Source organism: Cryptomeria japonica, chromosome 10 (genome assembly GCF_030272615.1).
Source record: "Cryptomeria japonica chromosome 10, Sugi_1.0, whole genome shotgun sequence".
Lineage (NCBI taxonomy): Eukaryota > Viridiplantae > Streptophyta > Pinopsida > Cupressales > Cupressaceae > Cryptomeria > Cryptomeria japonica.
In genome coordinates this window covers 848,288,525-848,312,349 of record NC_081414.1, presented here as the reverse complement: position 1 = coordinate 848,312,349, position 23,825 = coordinate 848,288,525, and the positions used below count along the sequence as shown (strand labels likewise).

The following is a 23,825-nucleotide window of genomic DNA, read 5'->3' as shown; positions in this document are numbered from 1 at the left end:
ATATAAAAAAAAATAAAAATATAATCAACTATATTAACTATTGATAAGCATAGTTGGAAAAAATCTACCCAAAACTAATTTCCTATGCTGCAAAGGCCTTTGACACTATAATAAATAAGACCAAGTGAAAACAAAATAAAATAGAGAAAAATAAATATTTAGGTATCCTCTACACAATATAAGAATTTATACGAGTTTCCAGCGCCATTGACGTATACCATCATTTGTGACAGATTGGTTTATTTTTAATTTTCTCTTTCTAAACTCGGCACAATAAGAAAACGAAAGCTTGGAGACTTTTCCAAGTATTTGACTGCAATAATCTGTTGGGTCTATGGTCTTAGTTGTTTATCTTTACTTTTAATGCAGTAAATAATAAAGTTGTAATATTGGTGAAAATAGATGACTCACCTGCACTTTGAAATTCTATATAATAGAGCTCCTTTCTTTCTTCTATCCACACAAATCAAAGTTTCTATTTTATAATCAGCAGCTTAGCATTTGTAAGCGTCTCTGGGAAAATCCAGAGCCATGGCTGGAATATGGTGGCTGATTATGTTATTTCCCATGTTATTAATTGCCCCCATTAGAGCAGATCCAGAAACCAGACAGTTAGCCTACGGATGCAGCCCTGTCCCCAATGGCAACGCCACACTCTTTGCGCAAAATTTGAAGGAGGCTCTCGATTATGTGGTGGAAAATGTTGTTCCATCTGGATTTGCTCAAAAAAATGTGGTGGGAGCATCAGATCTGGTGGATTCAGTATATGCAGTGGCGCAGTGTAGAAAGGATAAGTCCGTTGCTGATTGCACTAAGTGCATCAAAGTAGCAAGAAAACAAGCTGCCAACTGTACCAGCGTTACCGGCGGCAGGGCAATCTATGACGGATGTTTTGTGCGTTTCGAGAACAATAATTTTTACAATTCGTACACTGATGAAGGAAATAAACAAGTGTGCGGTGGTGCCAACGCGAGCTCCTCCAATTCATTTTCGGCAACTGTTCGAAGTTTGATGAGCGATCTTTGCGCTGCAACTCCGCAAATAAAAGATTATTTTGCTGCGCATACGAGACAAGGGCCGTCTAATACCACAGTCTATGGACTTGCCTCGTGTATACGTTCCCTTCAGAAGGATTCCTGCCAAAAGTGCCTCGCTATTGCCAAGGACAACATAAATAAGTGTATTCCTCGCTCCGAGGGAAGGGGTGTAGACGCCGGCTGCTACTTGCGATACGATTCCAAACCTTTTTATCCAAGCAATGTGACTATCGACTTGAAACATTTCTTACCCGGAGGTTACAATTTAATTATATTTAGTTGAAGAGCTTGCAGTTTTTTTAACATTTTTTACACTTTTCCTTAGAAGCAAGATTGAATTTATAGTTTCGGAAATGTAATATCAGTCGGTCACCTTAATCGATGATGTTTAAAATTCCAGTTACTGATTTTTTAATGATATTTTCATTCTCCATTTTGTTTTTCAGGCAAGAAGAAGGTGAGTTCTACAGCATGGATAATAATTGGTGTTGTGGGAGGAGTATTCATACTTGGCCTTATAACTTGTCTCCTCCTCTTCAGGAAGCAGATAATGCCCCCAAGCCAGAAACAAGGTAAACTCTTAAAAGGCTAAGTTTTAATATTTTATAAGGAGCAAATGTCTTGGATGTCCACTTCATCAAAATCAATGCGGACATAACAAATAGCCTTGCAAGTCAGTTCGATCTTAGTTATTATAGGAAAAGGATGCAAAGTCTTATAAGTCAGTCCGATCTTCATTATCACTAATATGACAAATTGAAATATATGGAATAGTGGATACTGAAGGAGCAACAGAACTTCGTGGGCCGGGAGATTTTGACTTCAAGATTCTGAAAAAGGCAACCAACAATTTTGATGAAGCGAATAAACTTGGAGAAGGAGGGTTTGGTCAAGTATTCAAGGTAAATTATCAATTATTTCCTTCCCTCATTACCAAGGCTTGTGTGTCAATCTATTCAAGTGATGTGTTCCTTCCCTCATGCAGGGTACGTTGAAAAATGGCAACATTGTGGCCATAAAGAAACTAACATTAGGTCGCTCTCCCCGCGCAATTGCTGAATTCGAAAGCGAGGTGAAACTCATTTCTAATGTTCATCACAAAAATCTTGTGCGTTTACTTGGATGTTGCAGACAAGGCCAAGAAAGGCTCTTGGTTTATGAGTACATGCCCAACAGCAGCCTCGACAGAATAATATTTGGTTTGCTATTCCTTCTTTAACTTTCCTCTTTTGCTTCTTTCATCCATTACAACAAACACAATAGATTTTGAAACTTTACTGAATTGCTCTACATGCAGGAGAACATAAAAAGCCTTTGAATTGGAAAGAAAGGTTCAACATTATCCTGGGCACTGCTCGAGGTTTGGCTTATCTTCATGAGGAATTCCATGTCTGTATCATCCATCGTGATATTAAATCCAGCAACATATTACTTGACGAAAACTTCCAGGCAAAAATAGCAGATTTTGGGCTGGCTAGACTTCTTCCACATGATAAAAGTCATCTTAGCACAAAATTTGCAGGAACCTTGTGAGAAAACCCCTCCTTATTCCATTGTTTATCTAATCAAAACTTTCAACGAATATAATAACCACCATTTTTTTTCATTTGCAGAGGATACACGGCTCCTGAATATGCTAGCCATGGACAATTAACAGAGAAAGCTGACACCTACAGCTTTGGTGTGGTGGTTCTTGAAATTGTCAGTGGCAGAAAAAGCATAGACTTGAATCAGCCACCTGATATGCAATATTTGCTAGAATGGGTATTTTAAGATTCTAATAGTATTCTTTTAATCCTTTTACCCCGTCGTTCTCTCCATTTCAAAGCTTGATCATTTTCAAAAACAAACTTATTGCAGGTTTGGAGCCTACACGAAGAAAACAAGGTTTTAGAGATGGTGGAAAGCGAAGAGAAGATGGAAGGGTATAATGAAGAAGAAGTGGTGAGGGTGATAAACCTTGCGCTTATGTGCATACAAGGTTCTGCCACTCATAGGCCATCAATGTCTGAGGTTGTGACAATACTGTTAAGTAAAGCTGAGATTGATTTTCAGAAACCCCTGCAGCCAGCATTCGTAGACGTGGGATACAAAGTACGTGGCTCATCTCAATCAAATGCTACTATTACAGAATCTCTTAATGCTCGTTAGTAATGGTTATGGTTATTTCTCTTGTTTCAATGGACACATGGAAAGTAGCAAGGAAGGATGGATTGTTAAGTTCTAGCTAATTATATAGTTACCTCTTACTTTCAGATAGGGTTGAAATATTATAATATATAATTTTCCTTTCCATCTTTAAATGAAACCATGAAAACTTTCAAAAGAGATGTGTATCTCATTCAAATTTGTGAATTTATATGTTATAAAAATGTTGTATATCAACTATATTTTATATATTTTATAGTTGAGGGGTGAACTTATTTAATGTATTTTAAATTTGGAAGATAGACTTTTGTCATTATAGTATTGCATAAAGATAACATGTTATTAATTTTGTAATAATATGAGAATGAAAGTTAAAAGTTATGTTACAATTTGACAAGAAAGATTTTGGTGCTGCAAATTTTCTTTGGGGTATGGAAATTAAAATTAATTGTACAAATAGAAATTTGTGGATACATTAAAAGAAATGTGTTGACCTGATTTTGTAGAGATATAGGTTGCAAGATAATAAGCCTATCAAAACCCCCATTTCTTGTTAATAAAAATTTGTCTATTCAAAACATCTTCAAAAAGAAAGTAAAATATAGAAATTATGTAAGATTTCTTATGTTAGGATAGTTGTCATACGCACATTTACAATGTTTTGAACTATATCTGACATTGTAGATGAAGCCATGGTTGTGAGTACAAATATTTCCAAACAAGATAAAAATATTGGCATATTGTGAATATGCTTTTTGGATACCTATATTGTACATCAATTTATGAAACTTGTAATGAAAGAAGAGATGATGAAAATAAAACTTTAAATTCTTTAAAAAAAAAGGATTCTAATTTAGTTGAAGATCAACTAGCGGAAATGTTGAAATAGTAACTTCTCTCACATCACAGGAAGAACTGCAGGCTTACAAAGTTTATATAGAAACTCTAAAAATATATTTTGTATGATTTAGCTAATTGGAGTTTCGCATGAGTATGCATCTGAATAGTTGTATATTTAGTTTCCTTCAATGAATCTAAGACCTCTATTTATTGAGGCAATTGTAATGCTTTATTTGTCTTTGATCTTTTGATCAGTTGATCCTTGATCATGTGATCAAGATATTTTTTGTGTATTCAATCTGAATGAATAAAGATTCTTGTGTGTGTAAAGACCTGCTTGTCCTAACCCTAATTAGAGATGTCCTAACCCTAATTAGAGATGTCGCTTTTACTAAGGACAAATATTTTAACGTAATATTTAATATTCCCATAGACTTAACCCAATCAAATAATCAAATTTTTCATATGTAATTCTGTATAATTACCTCTATTGCTTCTTCTAATTAATTATAATAAGAAAAGCAAGTCTAATTGTGAGAGGCAAAATAAAAAGAAATCTAACTTGCAAATTTAATCAAAATTAGTAACAAATCTCCTGTAAGTCAAACGAATTTCTAATCACAACACCCTTCAAATTTCAGATTTTACTGAGTAACTAATCAAGGTGCAAAAATCTAATAAGGGGGTGCGCTATTGTTGATGAGAAGAGGTGGAAGACGTGGCAAAAAAAAGAAGAAGAAAGGAGGGACTCTCTGCAAACTAGCATCGTCCCCTATTCACCATGGAAAGTTCTGGGAAGGCGTGGCAGAAGGCTGAAGGCGTGGCAGAAGGCTGAAGGCGTGTGAGGAAAGGCGTCTCCTCTCTTCTAAGCTCAGCGCTCACCACTCCCGTCCCCCCCCTCCACTTTATTTCTGAATGCCTATGTGGTGGGTGGAAAGAGGGAGAGGCGTGGGAGACCAAAACACTCCCAGCCAACTCATCGCCTTACTCTAATTTCTTAAATTCTGCAGATTCATTAACCTAGGCGCTGAGGAGAACAAACAATCACCTTCTCTAACTACATTCTCTACTCAAAAACCCAAGACAAGGCTCTGAGAGGAGTGGGTATGAAGGATGAGGAAGGGGATAGGCGTGGGAGAGAGAAGACTAGGAGACGTGAAGAGGACTTCTTCCCTGCTGGTACACGTCACCCTATTCCAATTTTATACCCATTTCGCCCTTCCCTCCAGGCAGGTCGACAAAATGGATGTTGGAACAGAAAGAAAAGTAGATACAAAACAGAGCAAACAGAAAAACAGGGCAAACAAAAGAAAACCAGGCTTTCATTCAACAATCCATTTTTCATTCATATTTGATTCGATTACATTACATTCACTAATTGAACTACAACTCTCTTACATTTTTCTTCTAACAGCTGTGTGTGTACACATAAAATGCAGAGGCATTGATTATATTGAAAACTTGACAGCTACGAAGGATATAAAATAATGCTTTTGCCACTATCTGCAAAGCTTGAGAAGACTGTTGATGTCATAGAGAACAGGTTGAGAAGCTACATCAAAATCCATTCGAATCCTATGAAGACCGGCTGTGAGTGTATGAGGATCAGCTGTGAGTGTTGTCATTTAATGCTGAAGATTATCTCCAGATATGGATGACCATTCGGAGGATACAGACATGACAGATTCGGTGGGCTAGTTGGGATTACCGTGGATATTGCTGCATATTCTAATTCTTTTGTTCTTGACCGCTGTCTTCTTTTGTCTCATTTCTATTGTTGATAACCAAATCTTTAGAGTCTCAAATTCTTTCCTTAATTGATAACTCCAAACCATCTCTAAATTTGCCGATCAGGATCAGCTGTGAGTGTTGTCATTTAATGCTGAAGATTATCTCCAGATATGGATGACCATTCGGAGGATACAGACATGACAGATTCGGTGGGCTAGTTGGGATTACCGTGGATATTGCTGCATATTCTAATTCTTTTGTTCTTGACCGCTGTCTTCTTTTGTCTCATTTCTATTGTTGATAACCAAATCTTTAGAGTCTCAAATTCTTTCCTTAATTGATAACTCCAAACCATCTCTAAATTTGCCGATCTTTTCTCAACCATGATACCTTTGTATTGGCTTTGTCCAACTGCTGTGACAATCTCTCAAATCTTCAAAAGATTATACATTCTGTAAATGTCTTGTTAGACAATGATTTCTTTTAGCTCAAAACATTTTTCATTCCATTTGAAAATTCAAACCTTTCATGACTTCTATTAGTCTTCACATATGAGCATTTGTATAACCTTTTGAACATACGGGTGAGCTTTTGCCAAGTAGGTCCATAGGTCCATCCACAATCCATTTTTATAAAATCTATTATATATTCTTTCTTCCAATCTTTCTTCCAACACATCTTTTCAGAATGATTTCTCAAACCACAAATTTTACACGGATGCAAATCCCAACACATGTCTTTAATGTGACCTTCTCTGTTGCAATGAGAGCACTGGATTTCTTTTTTTCTTTGGACTGATTTATTTAAACTTATATCATGTTGAACATCTTTTAAACCTTTGCTATATCCAAGCCTTTCATATTTTGGCCTCTCCATAGGCTGAATGGGCTCTTTGATTCCTTGTCCATATTTTCGCAGTCCTTTACCTTCATAACCCCTTCTTCTTCATGATTTTGAAACCAACATTCTGTTCAAACCATCTTTTGTTATCAATATCACAATTTGCAAACTTCGTATTTTCAAAAATACTCTGCCCCTCAGTCTCACATTCTTTACCAAGAACAACTTCAGCGAAAATGCATTCATCACATGACAAATTTAAATCCTCTGTACTAAGAGAAACATCACACACCAATTTCTTTGACTTCAAACATTCGTTTTCTTCATTTAATTTTGAATGCATAAGAGTTGTTCTCTCCATCATGGATAGCTTTTCTATCAAATTGCCATGGCCTACCTAGCAACAAATGACAAGCATCCATGTTTAGAACATCACATAAAATTCTATCAGAATACTTCTCAATTGCAAACTCAACCCATACTTGTTCATTTACTAACACATATTGTCCTTTATTCAACCACGTGACCTTGTAAGGATGACTATGTGGCATGCTACTCAACCCAAGTTTACTTACTGCTTCTTCGGAGATGATATGGTCAGTTGATCCTGAGTCAATGATTACTTTACATATCTTACCAAGTATCTTGCACTTTATTCTAAAAAGAGACCTCCTCTGTTTTGGTTCTTCTTTAACCAGCTCCCTGATTAGCACCCTTTGAATCATCAGATTATCTCCACTCTCTGGGTCAAGGTTTACTTCAAGAGACTTCACACTATTGGAATCCTCTTGCACATAATTAATTATTTTCTCTTTGTGTGATGAGGTTGCCTTCTCCGGACACCTATAGACAGGATGACCAAACTTACTTCAATGATAACACTTCATGTTTGCAATGCATGAACCTCCACCAGTGCTTCCAGATCTACCTCCATTGTTGCTGTTAGGACCTCTTCCTCTACCATAACTTCCTCTTCCACTGGATTCGTTGGGCTGCTCAGTCAATTTCGACTCTCCTTGCGATCTTATTTCACTTCCTCGGCCTCAATAGTTTCCTCTAAAACCTCTTGAATCTCGGCCTCTACCTCTACCTCTACTAGTGCTTTCTTGTTTCCTCTTATTCTTTTCTTCTACCTTTAGGGCCAACTGGTAACATTTGTGAATTGTATTTGGACTCAACAAACTTAATTCTTCTTGTATGTTCCATCTCAGACCATTAAGGTATCTTGCTACTCTGATGCTCAAGAAGATAAGTCTCTCTAATTTTTCTTACCATCCCTTTCCAACTAGAGATGGGGTTCTTACCCTTTCTCTCACTCTCATTCTGTATAAACTTCCACCAACTTACGGCAACACCTCTCATTCTTGACTTATCCACCTTAACCTTTTGGGCCTCAGTCACACCGTCACACTCAAAATGGTTTTCCATTCCTTCTATCCATTCCATTACTGACTCTGCTTCCATCTTGCCACTAAACAATGGTACTCCTTCCAAAGACTTTCCACTCATTGCCTTCAAAGCCTTCAAGAATGGTTCTTGATCGATAACCAGGTCTGGTATAGGGACTTCGTCCTCTATTGCCAACATCTTACCCTTCTCGTCTATCTTCCCACTCACTTCTGTTGTCTTGACTTCCATCACACCCAGTTTCTATTCCAACTGCTCCAACCTTTCCTTGAGTAATTGGTTTTCATCTTCTTGGTCAGCGACTTGCTTAGCCAATTTTGCATTGGTCACCTTCTTTACTCCTTCTTCTGATACTAGATTAGTCTTACACTCTTCACCCCAAGTCCTTGACTGGCTCTAATACCAATCTGATAGGGAGGATCCTACTTACTCAAGTCAACTTGAGTCACTCCAAGGATTTCTTCCTAGCCTAACCTGAGAATGTGTATTTCAATTCCCCTAATCTACTCTAGGTCCTCACTACTGAGGGTTGTTACTCTGCTTCTTGTGAATTCACTTTCATAAATCCACCAACTCACTAATCCACTATATTTAACTAGACACCTTAGAGGGTTTGCTCTACCATGGATTATGCCTGCAACTTCTCCTAAGTTATTTTCTCCTCATGGTAGGACCTTCTCTCCATTCGATCCCATCTTCCTCTGGCCTGAGGCCGATAGCCTAGACACCGGTCTACCCTGGAAGTGATTTCCCTTTTTTTGGTCACTTATACCTAACCAAGCTATCATCAAGCTCGCCTAGGGCCAGTTTGCTAAAACGGCTGACGCCATTCCCTGGTCTGCTAGAAATGGAACTCTATTGTACATGACTAGCTCTTCTTGACAACCTCCAATGTTTGTGTTGATCCGATGATGGAGAGTCAAGACAGAGCCATGTTTATGACTGCTTGACACCAAGAGAAGCAAGAAATAAAAAGACAACTTATTTACAAAACCAAGCTTGGCACGAACACAGAATTTGGAACTCACAGAACACAGAAAAGAAACATTTACTCTATCACACAGACATTTATAGATTAAGCCATTGTTTATAGAACTCTGAGAAGGGAAACAAAAAATGATCTACAAATTGTTATTGAAAAGATGTTCATTTTGTGGAACTATCACATCCAACAATCCCAAAAATCCAACCCCTTATAGAATGCCCGTTGGGTCTTTTATATCCTCTGTGACATGAGAACATCCCTAATGGATGAGATTGAACTCGATACAATTGGTTTCCCGCTATAACTATCTTTCAAACTACATGGGGTCATCGGGTTCGCACCGCAACACTAATTGGGACGTCCCATGGCGGTTTATAACTCGCACGTTTTCCTATCGGGTCATCGGAGTAGTCACAAAACACTTGCTCCGATGTCCGATGGCATTTCACACATTGCTCACTTCCACATTGGTTTCCATCAGGTCATCGGGTTAGTATCAAGACAATCTTTCCGATGGCTGATGGTGCGCTCCCCACAAAAAGCTTCCTTATCGGGTTGTTGGTATAACCCTAAACATGTTCTACCGATGGTCGATGGTGTGCTCCAAACCACATGCTTTCCCTTCGGGTCATCGGGTTATCCCAAAACATGTCTTGCCGATACCCGATGGCTCCACAATGAACTCACTCCACTCACTCCACTCTGCTTGTGACTTCATCGGCCCATCGGGGTAGGTGGAAAATAGTCCCACCAATAACCGATGGTACCTCATCGGGTTATCAGGATAGGTAAGCCGATACATGAAATTTTCAAAAGAAGTCAAAATGCACTCCAAGCTCCAAACAGACAACCTAATGGATAAACACCAGTCCTTATGCCAAAATTACCAAAATTGGAAAAAGGGTCTTTGCTCACCCTTAGATGCTCCTACACCACTACCCCTGCACCAGAACTTGACGTTGGACAACTACCATCAAACTCCATTACCCACAAATTTTCTTCTCCCTTTGGTTGTGATACACTTCCTGCTACTTCATTATCAGATAAAATCAGGTAATTTTCGAATTGAAATTCATGTTACAAAATTTGGGCCCTTGGATCATCAGAGGGAAAAATAGTGAATTTAGACTTAGGTTCAGGCTGCAAAATGACTCGTTGTTTCCCTACAGGAATTGTGGCTTGAGACCAATCCATTTTTATCTCACCTCCTAAGTCTCTAGAGAATGTACAACTTGGCAACATGCGATAGCTGGTAGGAATATTAGCTATTAGAATAGTCATCTTGATTCTTTTATTCGGGTGGGCAGCAAGAAGTACTTGAGCATCCTTAATTTGACCTAATAGGGGTATTTGTTTAGAGTCCATTGAATAACATCTGCCAAAAATTTTCGTCAAGGATAACCCCAATGCTTTGGCTACTACAGAGGGTATTATATTATCTGATGCACCTGAATCTATAATACAGTTGTTTAATTTATGACCATTTATAAACAATGATATGTAAAAAGGCTCAGGTTTTGACTCAAGGACATACAAAGTATCATCTACTTGGAGGGCAGTTATTTCAGGGGTCATTTCATGAGCAACAGGATAAGCTGATACATCACTGTGGGAAGATAATGTGGCATTTACTGACTGTTGTGTTCCATTAGCCTCCAACACATTATTTCCTTTTACAAACTGAACAAGTCTATCCAATTCTTTGGGATTTAATTCAAGATACTCGACAGGTGTAATTTGAATTTGGGAGGATTTACAAAACTCTACTATGTCAAACGAACTTTCCTTTTCAACAAACCTTACCAATGGAGACTCTTGAGGCTTTTGGACATTGTTATGAAATTTGGAAATAATTTCCTTACCTTTAAAATTCATAGCAGAAGATGAAGAAATGTCCTGAGGTTTTACACTCTGTTGATTTTTTGTGAGCACAACACATGAAGGATCCTCTAAAGTAACCAAAATGTCACCTCCTCTTTCCGAATCTGACTCATACTATAGGAAGTGGATTTCAGAGTCGCGAGGTTGCTTTAAAGATTCCTCTTCACTCCATTCATTTGAAATATCTTTAAAATTCATCAGTTGTGCATAACACACCATTTCAGGACAAGAACTCCCATCATGTTCATCTATAAGATGAAAAACACACATACTCCCCTTAGGTGGTGGTGCTTCAATCGCCAATCTTTTTTGGGTAGGGGGTAATTGTAAAGATTTGTTTCCAATCCCCAAAGATTGATTTTTATTCCTTCTAGGTATGTCTTGATAAGGAGATGATTATGATGTACTAGCTTTAGGTAATTGTCTTTTAAGAGATTACATCATTCATCAATCTCTGGATTACAGGGTCCGAAGAAGTAGAAGGTTGAGAATTGGGTATCTGTACTTCTCTTTTCCATTTCCCTATAGTGATTAGATCATCCTCCAACTCAACCGCAAGTGTTTTGACATCACTTAGGGTTGCAACTCTTTGCCTATGGATCAAGAAACCTATCTCTCAAGGCATGGAATTTATAAAAAAATATTTCAGATTGTCATCTAAGGGTTTCTAATTGTCTAGAATTTTATGTACAATCTTGTCAATTTTTTCTACAAAGTCCCTTATGGACTTCAGGATCTCTTTCTTTAACTGGGCCAATTGAGCTAAAAGAGAGTGTTCGTCCTCTGCTACTTTGAATCTTGCCTCAAACCTTGTTTTAGCCCATGCCAATTTGTAATTGCATTATTGGGCAGGTGATAGAACCAATCTGCTACTACTCCAGTTAGTGTTGGTACAAATAGACTAATAGAAATGTCCTCATGTTTAACAACTATTATCCCGTAGGAAACATTGAATGCATTCAAGTGCTCATCAACAGTGGTCTTCCCATCACCACTAAATTTTGGCAAGTGATCCCTTTATCCTTTGGGTAGGGGATTCGGATTTAAACCCAAGTTTAGTGGACCTATTGTAGCTCCCCAAGGATTATTTACTGCCATTGGGAGGATGATATTGAGAGGAGTTGGATTAATTATATTGGGTAAAGAAATACCATGCAAGGTCAGAGCCTAAAAAACTGAGGATACAGGGAGTGAAGGAGATGAAGAAGGAGGTCTACTTCTTTCTTGTGTTTGAGGTGAGAAGATGGGTTGAAAATCTGGGTTCTGCAACTCTTGAAAAACAAAATCAACTATCCCTTCCTGCCTTTGGGACCTAGTATATCTTCATGACTCCAGTCTGTCTAAAATACAAAGATTTGATGGCACACAAAAATATTCTTTACAACTGGCAATCCAATTATTTATACTTATTTACTAGGCAACAAGTCTTGTAATACGACTCCCTAGCAGAGTCGCCAAAAGATTTGTTGGTTCACAAATTTGCCCCTTTCTTTGAATTATATTTTTAATTACAATTTGACTCATGCACACCCCTTTATGAAAGGAAAAAAAATAAACCAACAATTGGGTGAACCGATTATAGGATCATCCTCTGCACTAGAGGGTACCTCCTCATGAGATTTACAATGAATTTTTATGTAGAAAACTTTGAAATGAATACACTTTTAACTAGAAAGCGCGAAAGGTTTTCGCATTTATTCATCAACACAAAATAATGCTTACAAAACCAAATCTGAAAGAATATTTTAAGGATCTATTTCAAATGAAGAGCTCACAGAGTCCTACTTCCACACATGTTCATTTCGTAAACTCAAAACAAAGAAAACACATAGCAGTATGAACACAAGTCGATTCTCTCTTATGCCTTATAGGACAAGGGGGACCAGTACCACTTAATCCACAATGAATTTACTTGCAAATAATGAAATCAATGAATTTAAGAACACAGAGAGAACTGGTAAATGAAATGATATATTTCACACATCAACATAAATATCCCAATAGAGATCACTAATCCATCAAATACACAGATTTGAAAGATTGCATCCAAAATATCATTTTTCATTCAAATACAAGAGATATTTGTTCAAAGAAATTCAAGGAAATCAAAACTGTTCCTCAAAATCACAGTTTTTCGAACCCTTGCATAAAACTAACTTGTAACATAAATAGCCTCTAGGCTAATAGTCTATTACATCATAACTCAAACTTTAACTTTAACCATAGATTAAAGAAACCGTTTTTGTAAAAACAAAAGAAACTAAGACAATAGTCATAGATCGGCTGACAGCTCATCCCTTGGTTAATTAGGACTTCATCATGGCAGAGGAAGTCACTGATTTATCCTACTTTGCTGCAAAACTGTGCATGCCCCGCCACTCAAATGTGCAACTGAGAATCAAGATGACTTTAAAATAGGGGAGTCTATTGGATTTTGCCAAGATCAAGAGGTCAATGAAATGTACAAGATAGAGACACAATATAGGACAAGAATAAACAGTATTCTCATCAATAGAAAATGATTCAATAGTTGTTACATACAATGTAGATGAGCCTTCTTATATAGGCAAGGCTAGGGATATGTATGAGCACACAAACATGACATGTGGCTTAATAAGAAACAAGGGTAGGTAGGAAATAGGTGTGGGTAGGTAGGAGAAATAATATAATATTCCACATGAGGTGGATCACCCACCGAAGGTGGAATTATCACTCCACAATAAGTGGATATGATAGTGTAATAACAAGATCAACACCATAAAAGGTTGAATTTCTCCTACACACACTATCCCAATGTGGCACAAACACCCAAGTGTCTCATATCCAAACTACTATGAAATGCATTATCCTAAGTAAACTTAAGTAAGTGTAATAATATCCATGATGAATAATTATTTACACCAACACCCCCCCTTAAGTGCAACTTAGGGGAATGCACTTAAGTCTACAATGCAACTAAGCAATGCAAGATGGGTCCTGGCTACGAGGCCATGTTAGGTACCCATGAACAAATGCAAATGCAAACCAATGCAATGAAATCTCTCACAAAGTGGGGAAAGAGAGAAAAACCCAATGGGAAAAAACCCTCCCCCAAAAGAGAGATGAAAGCTATACAAGAGAACTCTCATAGAAGAATGTGAGGAACAAAACCCCATGTGAGGAAAAAGTCCCCCCCATATGAGAGAAGAAGAGAAGTCAAACTGTGATCCTCCCTCAATGAAGAATCTGCACCAATGATAGAATCTCGATGTATGAAGAAACTGCTCCACGAACGTCGAACAACATTCCTCCCCTTAGGAAGAAACAAAACCAAAGGTGTATCCATGAAGTCTCCCCAATCATGAAGGGAAGATGTATGAAGAAAACTCATGATGAAAGGAATCTCTGAAAACTGCTCAAGTGTCCCCATGTCGATGCTAAAAGATACCCCTTCCAAAGGTGGTAAACTGTGCCACACTGCTGAAAAAGGCACTCCAAGATCTAGTGGAGATGGATGTAGAACATGTCCCAAATACTCATATGTCTCCTCAAAAAATAAAGAGACCTCCTCCAACTGCTGTACATAAGTATCCACAATCATGTCAACCTCGAAAGAATGATCATGTAGAGAATGAACAAGAGGGTCAGAGTGTTCCCTCGCAACAATCGAAGAAGGATCATCTTCATCAAAGAGAAGATGAATGTCATCAATGATGTCTCCCAAATTTGCAATGTAGGATTCCATAAACAAACCTGGAATATCTGTCAAGTAATCATCCCATGAATCTGAAGCTGGAAGACAATGTATATCCTGCTGCACTGAATCACATGAAGACAAAACTGTCGCACTATCTGCATCATCAGGTGCAATAGGTGATGTGATATCAATATGAGGAGACGAAATACAAGACTCAAGAACTGGATTACATGTGAGAATCCCCATGTTCAAGTGTCCAAAGTTCTCCTCAAAGTCTGAACCATCACAATAAGTGTGATCATCATGTGTAGAATCATCAAATGTGAAATCATCATCATCAACAAAATCTGAAAAGGAGTATAACCGAGATGCATGATCAACCACCCCAGTTGCAATAATAGCTCTAGTCTCCATGTCTCTAATGAAAACTGAGTCAGGTGTGAACTCCACAACTCTCTTAGTTGCGCCATGTGTGATTTGATAGATAGAAAGGAGATTGTTTGTCAAGTGGGGTACACACAACACATCATTGAAGGAGTTATCCCCAATGTCAATAGATCCTTTCCCAATCACATCCATGTATGTATGATTGCCCATCAAAATCTGTGGCATGGTGCAAGGCTCAAATGTAGAGAACATAGATTGTGAAGATGCCATATGATGAGAAGCCCCTGAATCTAGAAGCCATCTCTCTGAATCATGACTGATAGTAGCACATAGAGCTTTTCCTTTTCTTGTTCCAAAAGAGTGAGTTTTTCCACTTGTAGAAGCCATGAATGCTTGCCCTTTTCCTTTTGAATGTGAGGAAGTGGAAGTTGATGAATCATCCTTCTTGTAGACTTTAGGCAAATCAATGTTATGCTTTTTGATGATATGTGTGAGCTCATCAATCTTCTTAGTATGGCAACGATGCTCCTCATGACCAATCTTTTTACAATAAGCACAAGTAGGTCTTTCTCTCTTTGGTGAATTATCTCTCTTGGAAGAGGATGAATCTCCTTGTTGTGGAGAAGATGGTGCTTTTTCTTTAGGCTTTGATTGCCATTTCTTCTTGTTTGAGTTGTCCTTTCCTTGATTTCCTTTGTTCCCTTGATTTGCCACTAATGCTTGAGACTTAGAAGCCTTAAGAATGCCTATGCTTATCAACTTAGTTTGTTCCATCATCAACATTTCATTGAAAGCATCAAATGTAGGCATTGTGTAGCTTGAACCCATTGTCATCCTATGGGTTTGGAAACTAGAAACAAATGCTGCATATTCTTGTGGAAGCTTGCCTATCAAGTTGAATATCAATTGAGTATCCTTTTTATCAATGCCACAATCTTTGAGTTGTGCCCTCAACTCATTTGCCTTAGTGACATAATCTTGTATAGTATCAAAGTTCTTGGGATCTAACATGGTGAGATCACTATCAATTTGATATCCCCTAATCTCATCAACTTGACCATACAAGTCTTGAAACTTTTGCCAAGCATCCTTGATTAGAGTGCATTTCTCAATATGAAAAATGAGATCCTTTGATACATACTTTCTTAAGGTACCAATTGCCATGATATTTTTAGTGAGCCAATCTAAGTGACCAACTGGATCAGCCTTAGGATCAGCTAGAGCAACAATAGTTCCATCAATATAATGAGTGAGTCCTTTTTCCATAAGTTTACTCCATGCATCAATTTTCCAAGTAGCATAGTTATGTGGAGTTAAGAGAGGAAACTTAGAAGAACCCATAGCAACAAAAAGGAAAGAAATCAAGAGCACAAAAGCATAAGAGACACCCCCCAAATTCACTCAATCAACGTACCCCCCCAAAAGTGATGATTTTGGCACTTTATATTTAGTGCGATTACAATGAGCCACTTGCAAAACAAGGCAAAGTGGACTTATAATGCAAATTTTACAACTTTCCAAATTGGATACAAGAGACTTCAATCAATAGTGCAATGAATCTAACTGAGATTCAAGCAAATATACAAGTACCAAGAGAGCCAAAAATGGCCTAAATCTGAAAGTACAATTTCTACTTACAATGGCATCAATCTGATAGCATCATGTGAAAGTAGAGGAAAAAATACGCACTTTCAAAAAAAACGGCACCTAAAAAGGAGGTCGTATGAGCCCAAACGAAGCCTCTGAAGTTGCAAAAATAGGGATTACTCAGGGATAGTCACAAAAAACTGCATTTTCTGAAAAATCCGTGCATCAAAATCAAAAAATTCTTTCACCATTGCAGAGAGCATGAAATTCTAGCCCATTTCAAAAAAAATTGCACCAAAAAAGAAGCAAAAATGAGCAAGTTATGGCCATTTGAAGTTGAACTGCAAAATCAAAAATGCAAATGAGAGGGGGTCCAAAAAATTTTAAACCCTGCTGATGTGGTGCTGACGTCAGCAAGTCACGCGATTAAATTTGACGGCCGTATGACCATCGCAAAAACTTTGCCCTCTGCTGACTGGGCGTCCGTACCGTACAGACATATTACGTGGCAAGCTGACTGTGTATTCCATAGTGTACGGATTCGCTGACTGGGCAGAGCTGATTCGACAGGTGACATGGCGATCCGTACAGATGATGTGTCATACGGAAAAGCTGACTGGGTGAGTTTTTACCGCGGGCCAGTGGCCGCCTGCCACGTGGTGGGCGCGGTCCTCCGGTCTGGTTGCCGCGTGGCGGGGGAGCTGGTTGATGAGCGGAGGTCTGCGGGTGCTCGGGTGGCGGTGTGGGTGCCGAGCGGAGATGCAGTCACTCGGAGCGGAGATGAAGTCGCCCGGAGCGGAGGGACCTGCGGGAGGCGAGGATGGCAGTGTCGCCGGAGGCTGAGGCGGGGGCGTCGTCGGCGGCGGGAGCCGGAGGTCGGACAGGCACGGACGTGGCAGCGTTGCAGGCCGAGGCGCCGGGAGGTGCACAGACCAGGTACGAGGCGATGGTGCCGGGCTCTGGGCCGGCGGCGGGCGGTGCAGGCAGTACACTGCGCAAAACCTGCAAACCTGCAGGTACCTACGGCGACTCTGCGTCGACAGGTACGATCGGCACGGGGGGGGGGGGGTCTGCGGACCCCCAAAAACCAAAAAAATTTTTTGATTTTTTTCTTTTTGCTTTTTCAATTTTTTTCTTTCGACTTTTCAAAAAAAATTTGATTTTTTTTTATTTTTCAATTTTGAAAAAAAATATTTCAGAAAAAAGAAAATTTTTTTTTTTCTGAAAATAATAATAAATTCTGAAAATCCGTACGATATAGCAAAATTGGGGAAAAAAAATTTTCTCACCAAAATAGGCCGAATTTATAACCAAAATTCATGGAAACGGCCTTCCGGACGCAATGGAGAGGTTGGATCTAGTCTAGGACGCCTCCAAAAGATGCTGCTCCTCAGATCTGCCTCTTGACGTCGCAATAATGCCTCTTCAAGATGAATCAATGAAGCCCCAATGGCTCTGATACCATGTTGGATTTTGCCAAGATCAAGAGGTCAATGAAATGTACAAGATAGAGACACAATATAAGACAAGAATAAACTGTATTCTCATCAATAGAAAATGATTCAATAGTTGTTACATACAATGTAGATGAGCCTGCTTATATAGGCGAGGCTAGGGATATGTATGAGCACACAAACATGACATGTGGCTCAATAAGAAACAAGGGTAGGTAGGAAATAGGTGTGGGTAGGTAGGAGAAATAATATAATATTCCACATGAGGTGGATCACCCACCGAAGGTGGAATTATCACTCCACAATAAGTGGATATGATAGTGTAATAAAAAGATCAATACCATAAAAGGTGGAATTTCTCCTACACACACTATCCCAATGTGGCACAAACACCCAAGTGTCTCATATCCAAACTACTATGAAATGCATTATCCTAAGTAAACTTAAGTAAGTGTAATAATATCCATGATGAATAATTATTTACACCAACAGAGTCCAATATACACAATACGATGCTTCCAGACCTCCTTATCCATGTTTATTGCAACACCTTTGCTTTGTGTGCCTCTAGATGATCAAAACAAACTGTGAACATTGATTCTATTCTAGCCACCTTCGAGAAATCATCCATAGTCAAAGATTTTGTTTCCCCAATGAACTGTAACCTTTCCTGGAAGATTTTTTCCATATCTCTAGCACCTTCGATTGTCTGAGAATATTATTTCATAAGTTGGATGTCAATGCACTTAATATCCTTTTGCATTATGTTGATTAGATCTGTCAATCCTTTTAGCAATCTTGTAGATTACTAGTGGCCCTGTTTGATGACTGAATTTCACCACTCTACATTCTTCTTTGACACATATAGTACATTGTCATCCAAACACTCCACAGGTTTCTCATCCAAGAACTTTATCACACTAAATTTTTGGACATCGTTCATTTGCACAAGTACTGCCACCCACTTAGTCCTTTCCTTCTCCCAGGCAACAACTTCTAATTCCAGATCTTTGCTTACAGTCACAACATTTTCATATACTTTTACCAGACTAACAATATAGTCTGAGCCTTGTTGTATTATGAGATCAAGCCATGTATTGAACATCTCTGCCACCATTCTGTTCCTTTGAACCTAATCTAACATCTTTTGGTTCACTGGAGACTTGGGGTCAAAGGATACTGCCACTTGTGACAAGGGTTGATGACTTGGATGTTGTATAGCATTAATGTATTCAACCATCTAAGTGATGATTTGCTTCAACTCTTTTTTATCTTTTTCATCCTTCCATGTTTTGGAAATCATCCTCTTTGTGGAGGATTCCAAGTGTTTGACACCAACCGCTCATGAAGCAACCCCCAAATCAATTTTCTCCATAGTGAAGTCATCTTCAGTGGCTTTGTCTGAGTCTCTTCCTAGGATAGGTTTAGCTATCTCGGCTGTCAAATGACTTGTTGCCTTATCTACCTCAAGCATTGTTTGCGTTTTAATTTTCTTTGGCTTGGATACTTTTCCAAGACACTTGCTAACCATATCTTTCATAGGAATTGTGATTCGTACCATACTGCGTTTCTTCCCAATGGAAGCCTCTAACCATCGTGGAGTGCTTGAAGACTCTTTGGACAGAGGGGTTGTCTATGTACTATGTGAATTGACAATAGTTAGGGTGCTCATTGGGTTCAACTCACCCTCTGGGTCTTTACTTGTGTCCATATCTTGGGTTGAGGGTTCATTCAAATCCTGTTGCTCCATTACTATTTCAACTTCCTCACTTGGATCTAGGTCTACAAGGATTTGGCCCAATGCTGGCTCTTTATTATTCTTCTTGCTTCTTGCCTGAGTCACTCAAACTGGTGAGGAACTCAGCAGGGACATTTTTGATCTTCTGGGTTGAATTTCTTCAACAACTGGCTTTGTATCACCTGCAACATCAACAATCTTGTTAGCAGTTGAAATAGGAAGTTGAGTTACTGTATGCGAACCAACTCTTAGTTCATGGGAAGACATGAGTGGTCCTTTTCTAAACTTTTGATCCCTTAACCATTTCTCATTTCTTCTTATAACATTGAAAGTCTTGGCCTGAATGTTTTCATCTTCCTTTTTATCCTAGTCAATCTCAAGGATTGGCTGCCTTTGAACTTCCTTATTAAATTCAAGATCTAGAACATCCACCCCTATTTCCTCCTATACCCCTAACATGTTGATGGGAAGTCTCATGGTTATTACTTGCTATAGAGTAAATCTTGACCATAGCCTCTTTCTTACTTCATACTCATCACTACAATTTTCCCAGTAATCTTCCAACTGGGGTTCATATCAGAAGTGTTCATCTACATTTAGGTTTTCAACAGCATAGCCCCTTCTATCAAAATTTTGTCTAGAAACATAGGGATGCAAATTCATCTTCTTAAATTCCAACTCCAAATTCAAAGCATCAGACATGGACTTATAGCTGTAATATCCAAGTTCAATGGGAAAGGAAACTCCAGATTCACCTTTTGCCCCTAACCTTTTATCAACATGAGCTAGTTGTCTTCTCACTTCAATGAGCACAAGGCTATCAAAGGCATACCTAGGTAGCTTGAACGGTTCACCTTCAAAACCACCTACCCGAAGATAGGTAAACCTAGGAAATTGAATGAAGAAGCTGCCATATATACTTATCAATTCCATAGCCTCACCCGACATTCTTTTATTTGCATCACCCTGTAGCTCAAAAGCAAGTCTTCCTGCAAAGACACCATTCCATCTGACAATATGTTCCACATATTTCTGTTGCTACAATAAAGGATAGTAATCATAGGCTTTCATACCATCCACCCATGGTTCATTGAGCAAGTCGTGCCAATCTCTAGTACAAGATAATATTTAGAATAAATAAGAAGACATATAAAAGCTAGACATGCCCACAAAATTACTTAAACTTTCATGGAGTCTCTCTGCAATTACTTGCGCCTAGCCAAGATATCTGTCACCAGATAGAAGCACATGAATATAAAAATACATCCAGTCCTCCCAATAAAAGGAGTGTGAATTCCCCTTTAGCCTATTCAACAATATAACAATGTCTCGGACTTCTGTGATGAAGTGCTTCTTGGTAAGGGGCTTTGCTAGTCGTGACCCTCCCTTTTGAACTTTGAGGAGCCAGTTTCTTGCAATTACACTTCTATATTTACTTTTCTTCTCAAAGAAGAAAGCGTATGAGGTCCCAATTGACTACTCCTCATATGAATCCTTATGAGGGATTCCCATCGCCACCATTACTGTCTCCCTATTAATATCAACTAACAACTCCCCACTACTGGTTCTTATACATCTATTTGTAGCATCATACCTATTCATGCAGGCTATTACCAGATCTAGGCATGGGGCAGCAAGCAGAAATGCGGCGACTTCAACGAGACCGCTTCTTACAATTTTCTCCATCAGTGAACGAGATTTAGGGTTTTTGGCTCTTTCTAATAAATCTCCTAGGTCAGAATAAGCTAGAGAAGTATCATCTAATTCGGGCAATATGCTCACCAAATATGTTGTCTGACCTAGTTTCAATAGTATCGGCCTCATAATGCCTACTTATACTTTTATCAAGAAATTCTAAAGAAGGATGGAATTCTACTCCAACAAACCAAAGATTTTCTTCTTACATTGACAAATCTTCTGAACTAAAGAAATATGGTATAGGGAAATTGTCTGAACTCACCTATTACCACCATGAATCCATGAAACCCTCTCAGTAGATTTGAATTTACCTTCAACGTCTCTAGTTCATTCAATTATAATAGCTACAACCTTTACAATTTTGCATATAAATTTACATGTCTTTTTAAGCAAACGAGAAGGAAAATCGAGAGAAATCTACACACGCTTCATAATGATTCATTCAAACGTGTGAAGTAACAATGATATGACTGAAAACCTGACACTTTCTTAATTGCCCATCACCTCCACACAAATAGTTAATGTCCTTGTGATTACTTTCTAAATTTAGAATTTTAAACTATTAGATGTCGGGAATATTCCTTCTTACCGCACTGCCTCCAATGTTATCAAAATCCTTAGAATCAACTTAGAGTGAAATTTTTGAACCTTGAACCATCTCACAAGGAGTTCAATGGTTCAAGTTCATTCAGTGAGAATAACACTAAACTAGCGGCTCAAAACAATACCATGAATGAGCAATAACGATAACTAACAAGTGAAAGAACTTTGAACTTTGAACCATTGAACCAAAATACAAAAAGTTCAAGGTTCAAGTTCAATACCGACTTAAACACATTTACACTTGCTCATTAAAGAACATTACATAGTCGTGACTCACGCAAAAGGACTTATTGAACCTTGAACCAAAAAAGGTTCACGGGTTCAAAGTTCAAAACACATAACGACAATGCGCTTGCTTCAGTGAAGATAAAGGCTGCTAAAGACATTACCTAATATGCACTTTGAACCTTGAATCTTTTGAACTGAGAATACAAAAGGTTCAACGACATAGATTCAAAGCGAGGAAATACAAAGACCGAAAAGAAAAGAGACACCATAAGGAAACCTGCAAGCTTGAAATTTTAATGAAAGATTGAGGGGACGCTAACAAGCCCGAAGATTACGGACCAAGGGATTAAACTGGACATCCCTATCAATGTCCATAAAGAAAAACAAGGGACCATAGCTAATGAAGAGAGCTGTGGAAATCAAAAGGCTGGTAGTCTGATGAATCTGGTCTTAGAAGCTAGCGGAAGGCAGGAGAGCTACTGGAAGTGGGTCGAGCACGAAATTGACACCCTCAAAATGGGGGTTAAAGAAATAATTGATATTTTCACTGCTTCCCCTGAACCCAGCAAACTGGAGAAACTCATGATTATGACAAAAAAACTCTCCTAGAAACTTGAGGTGATGAAATGCAATCACGCACAAAGGATTGATAAGGTGGAACAATCCATGGCTGAGATTAATAAAAATCTCAAGAACCTAGTCGACATTAGTAAAGAAGCCATGAACAATAGCATTGAGGGGCTTGAAAAGATTAATGTCATGGTTTCTAATTATAGATCCTATCACAATGATCCGGTGAAAGATTTTGGAGTAGATGATATAGCTGTTGGAGACAGCAAAATCACTAGACCCAGTTCCAGAACCAGGAGCAGAACCAGCAACAAGGGTACCTCTAGATTCATCATGGAGGAGCTTGAGGAAATCAACAGGAGTTCCATCCAAAAGAACAAGGATCTAGTGCTCTCGCTTAACTGAGAGCTTTTTCTTTTTCTTTGGCCTATTTGAGTGAGTTTCCTTTGTTTTTGTTTCTGATCAAGGTTGCTCCCCTATTTTGCTGATGTTTCTTGTTGGTTTGGCTATTGGCCGGCTATTGTAGAACTTTAGGTTTTGGGTCCTTGTAAAATCCATTTATCTTTATCAAAAACATAATTAATTGACTTAATTGTGTTATCCTTATTCTTCTCAATGTTAATTAAATCTAATTTAATTAATTATATCACTATTGTCCAATAATTTATTTATCAAATAAATTAATTATTCCCCTATTCTTCTAAAGTCCCCTCCAATAATTATTTCCTTTAAACTCACTCAGTTAATTAATTCTAATTAATTAACCTAGTCATGTGATTCCTACAAATCACTTCTCCTGATCCCACTCAACCTAATTAATCCTTTTAGAATCTCTCATAATCATGCTTATCATTAGTCCGTCAATTTTTAATTCCCACTCATGTCAAATCAACATTGAGTCTCTCAAAGAAATTCAAATTTCTTTGAATCCCTCAATGCATCTGTATTTTGGAATTTTTAATTCCTCATATTTGAAATTCAAATTTCTCCCCCTTTTTCTCGAGGAATTTTATAT

At 38.3% G+C, this 23,825-nt stretch overlaps 1 protein-coding gene across 1 annotated transcript; it reads left to right on the top strand.

The window, feature by feature from the left end:
• Positions 1 to 450: 450 nt before the first annotated feature.
• On the top strand, positions 451 to 3,487 carry LOC131855941 (cysteine-rich receptor-like protein kinase 42). Its single transcript, XM_059213496.1, has 7 exons — positions 451 to 1,294; positions 1,484 to 1,609; positions 1,812 to 1,939; positions 2,023 to 2,236; positions 2,335 to 2,566; positions 2,651 to 2,801; positions 2,898 to 3,487. Exons 1-7 carry the CDS (start codon positions 532 to 534, stop codon positions 3,186 to 3,188), a joined length of 1,905 nt encoding a protein of 634 aa, XP_059069479.1. The 5' UTR covers positions 451 to 531; the 3' UTR covers positions 3,189 to 3,487.
• The last annotated feature ends 20,338 nt before the right edge of the window (positions 3,488 to 23,825 follow it).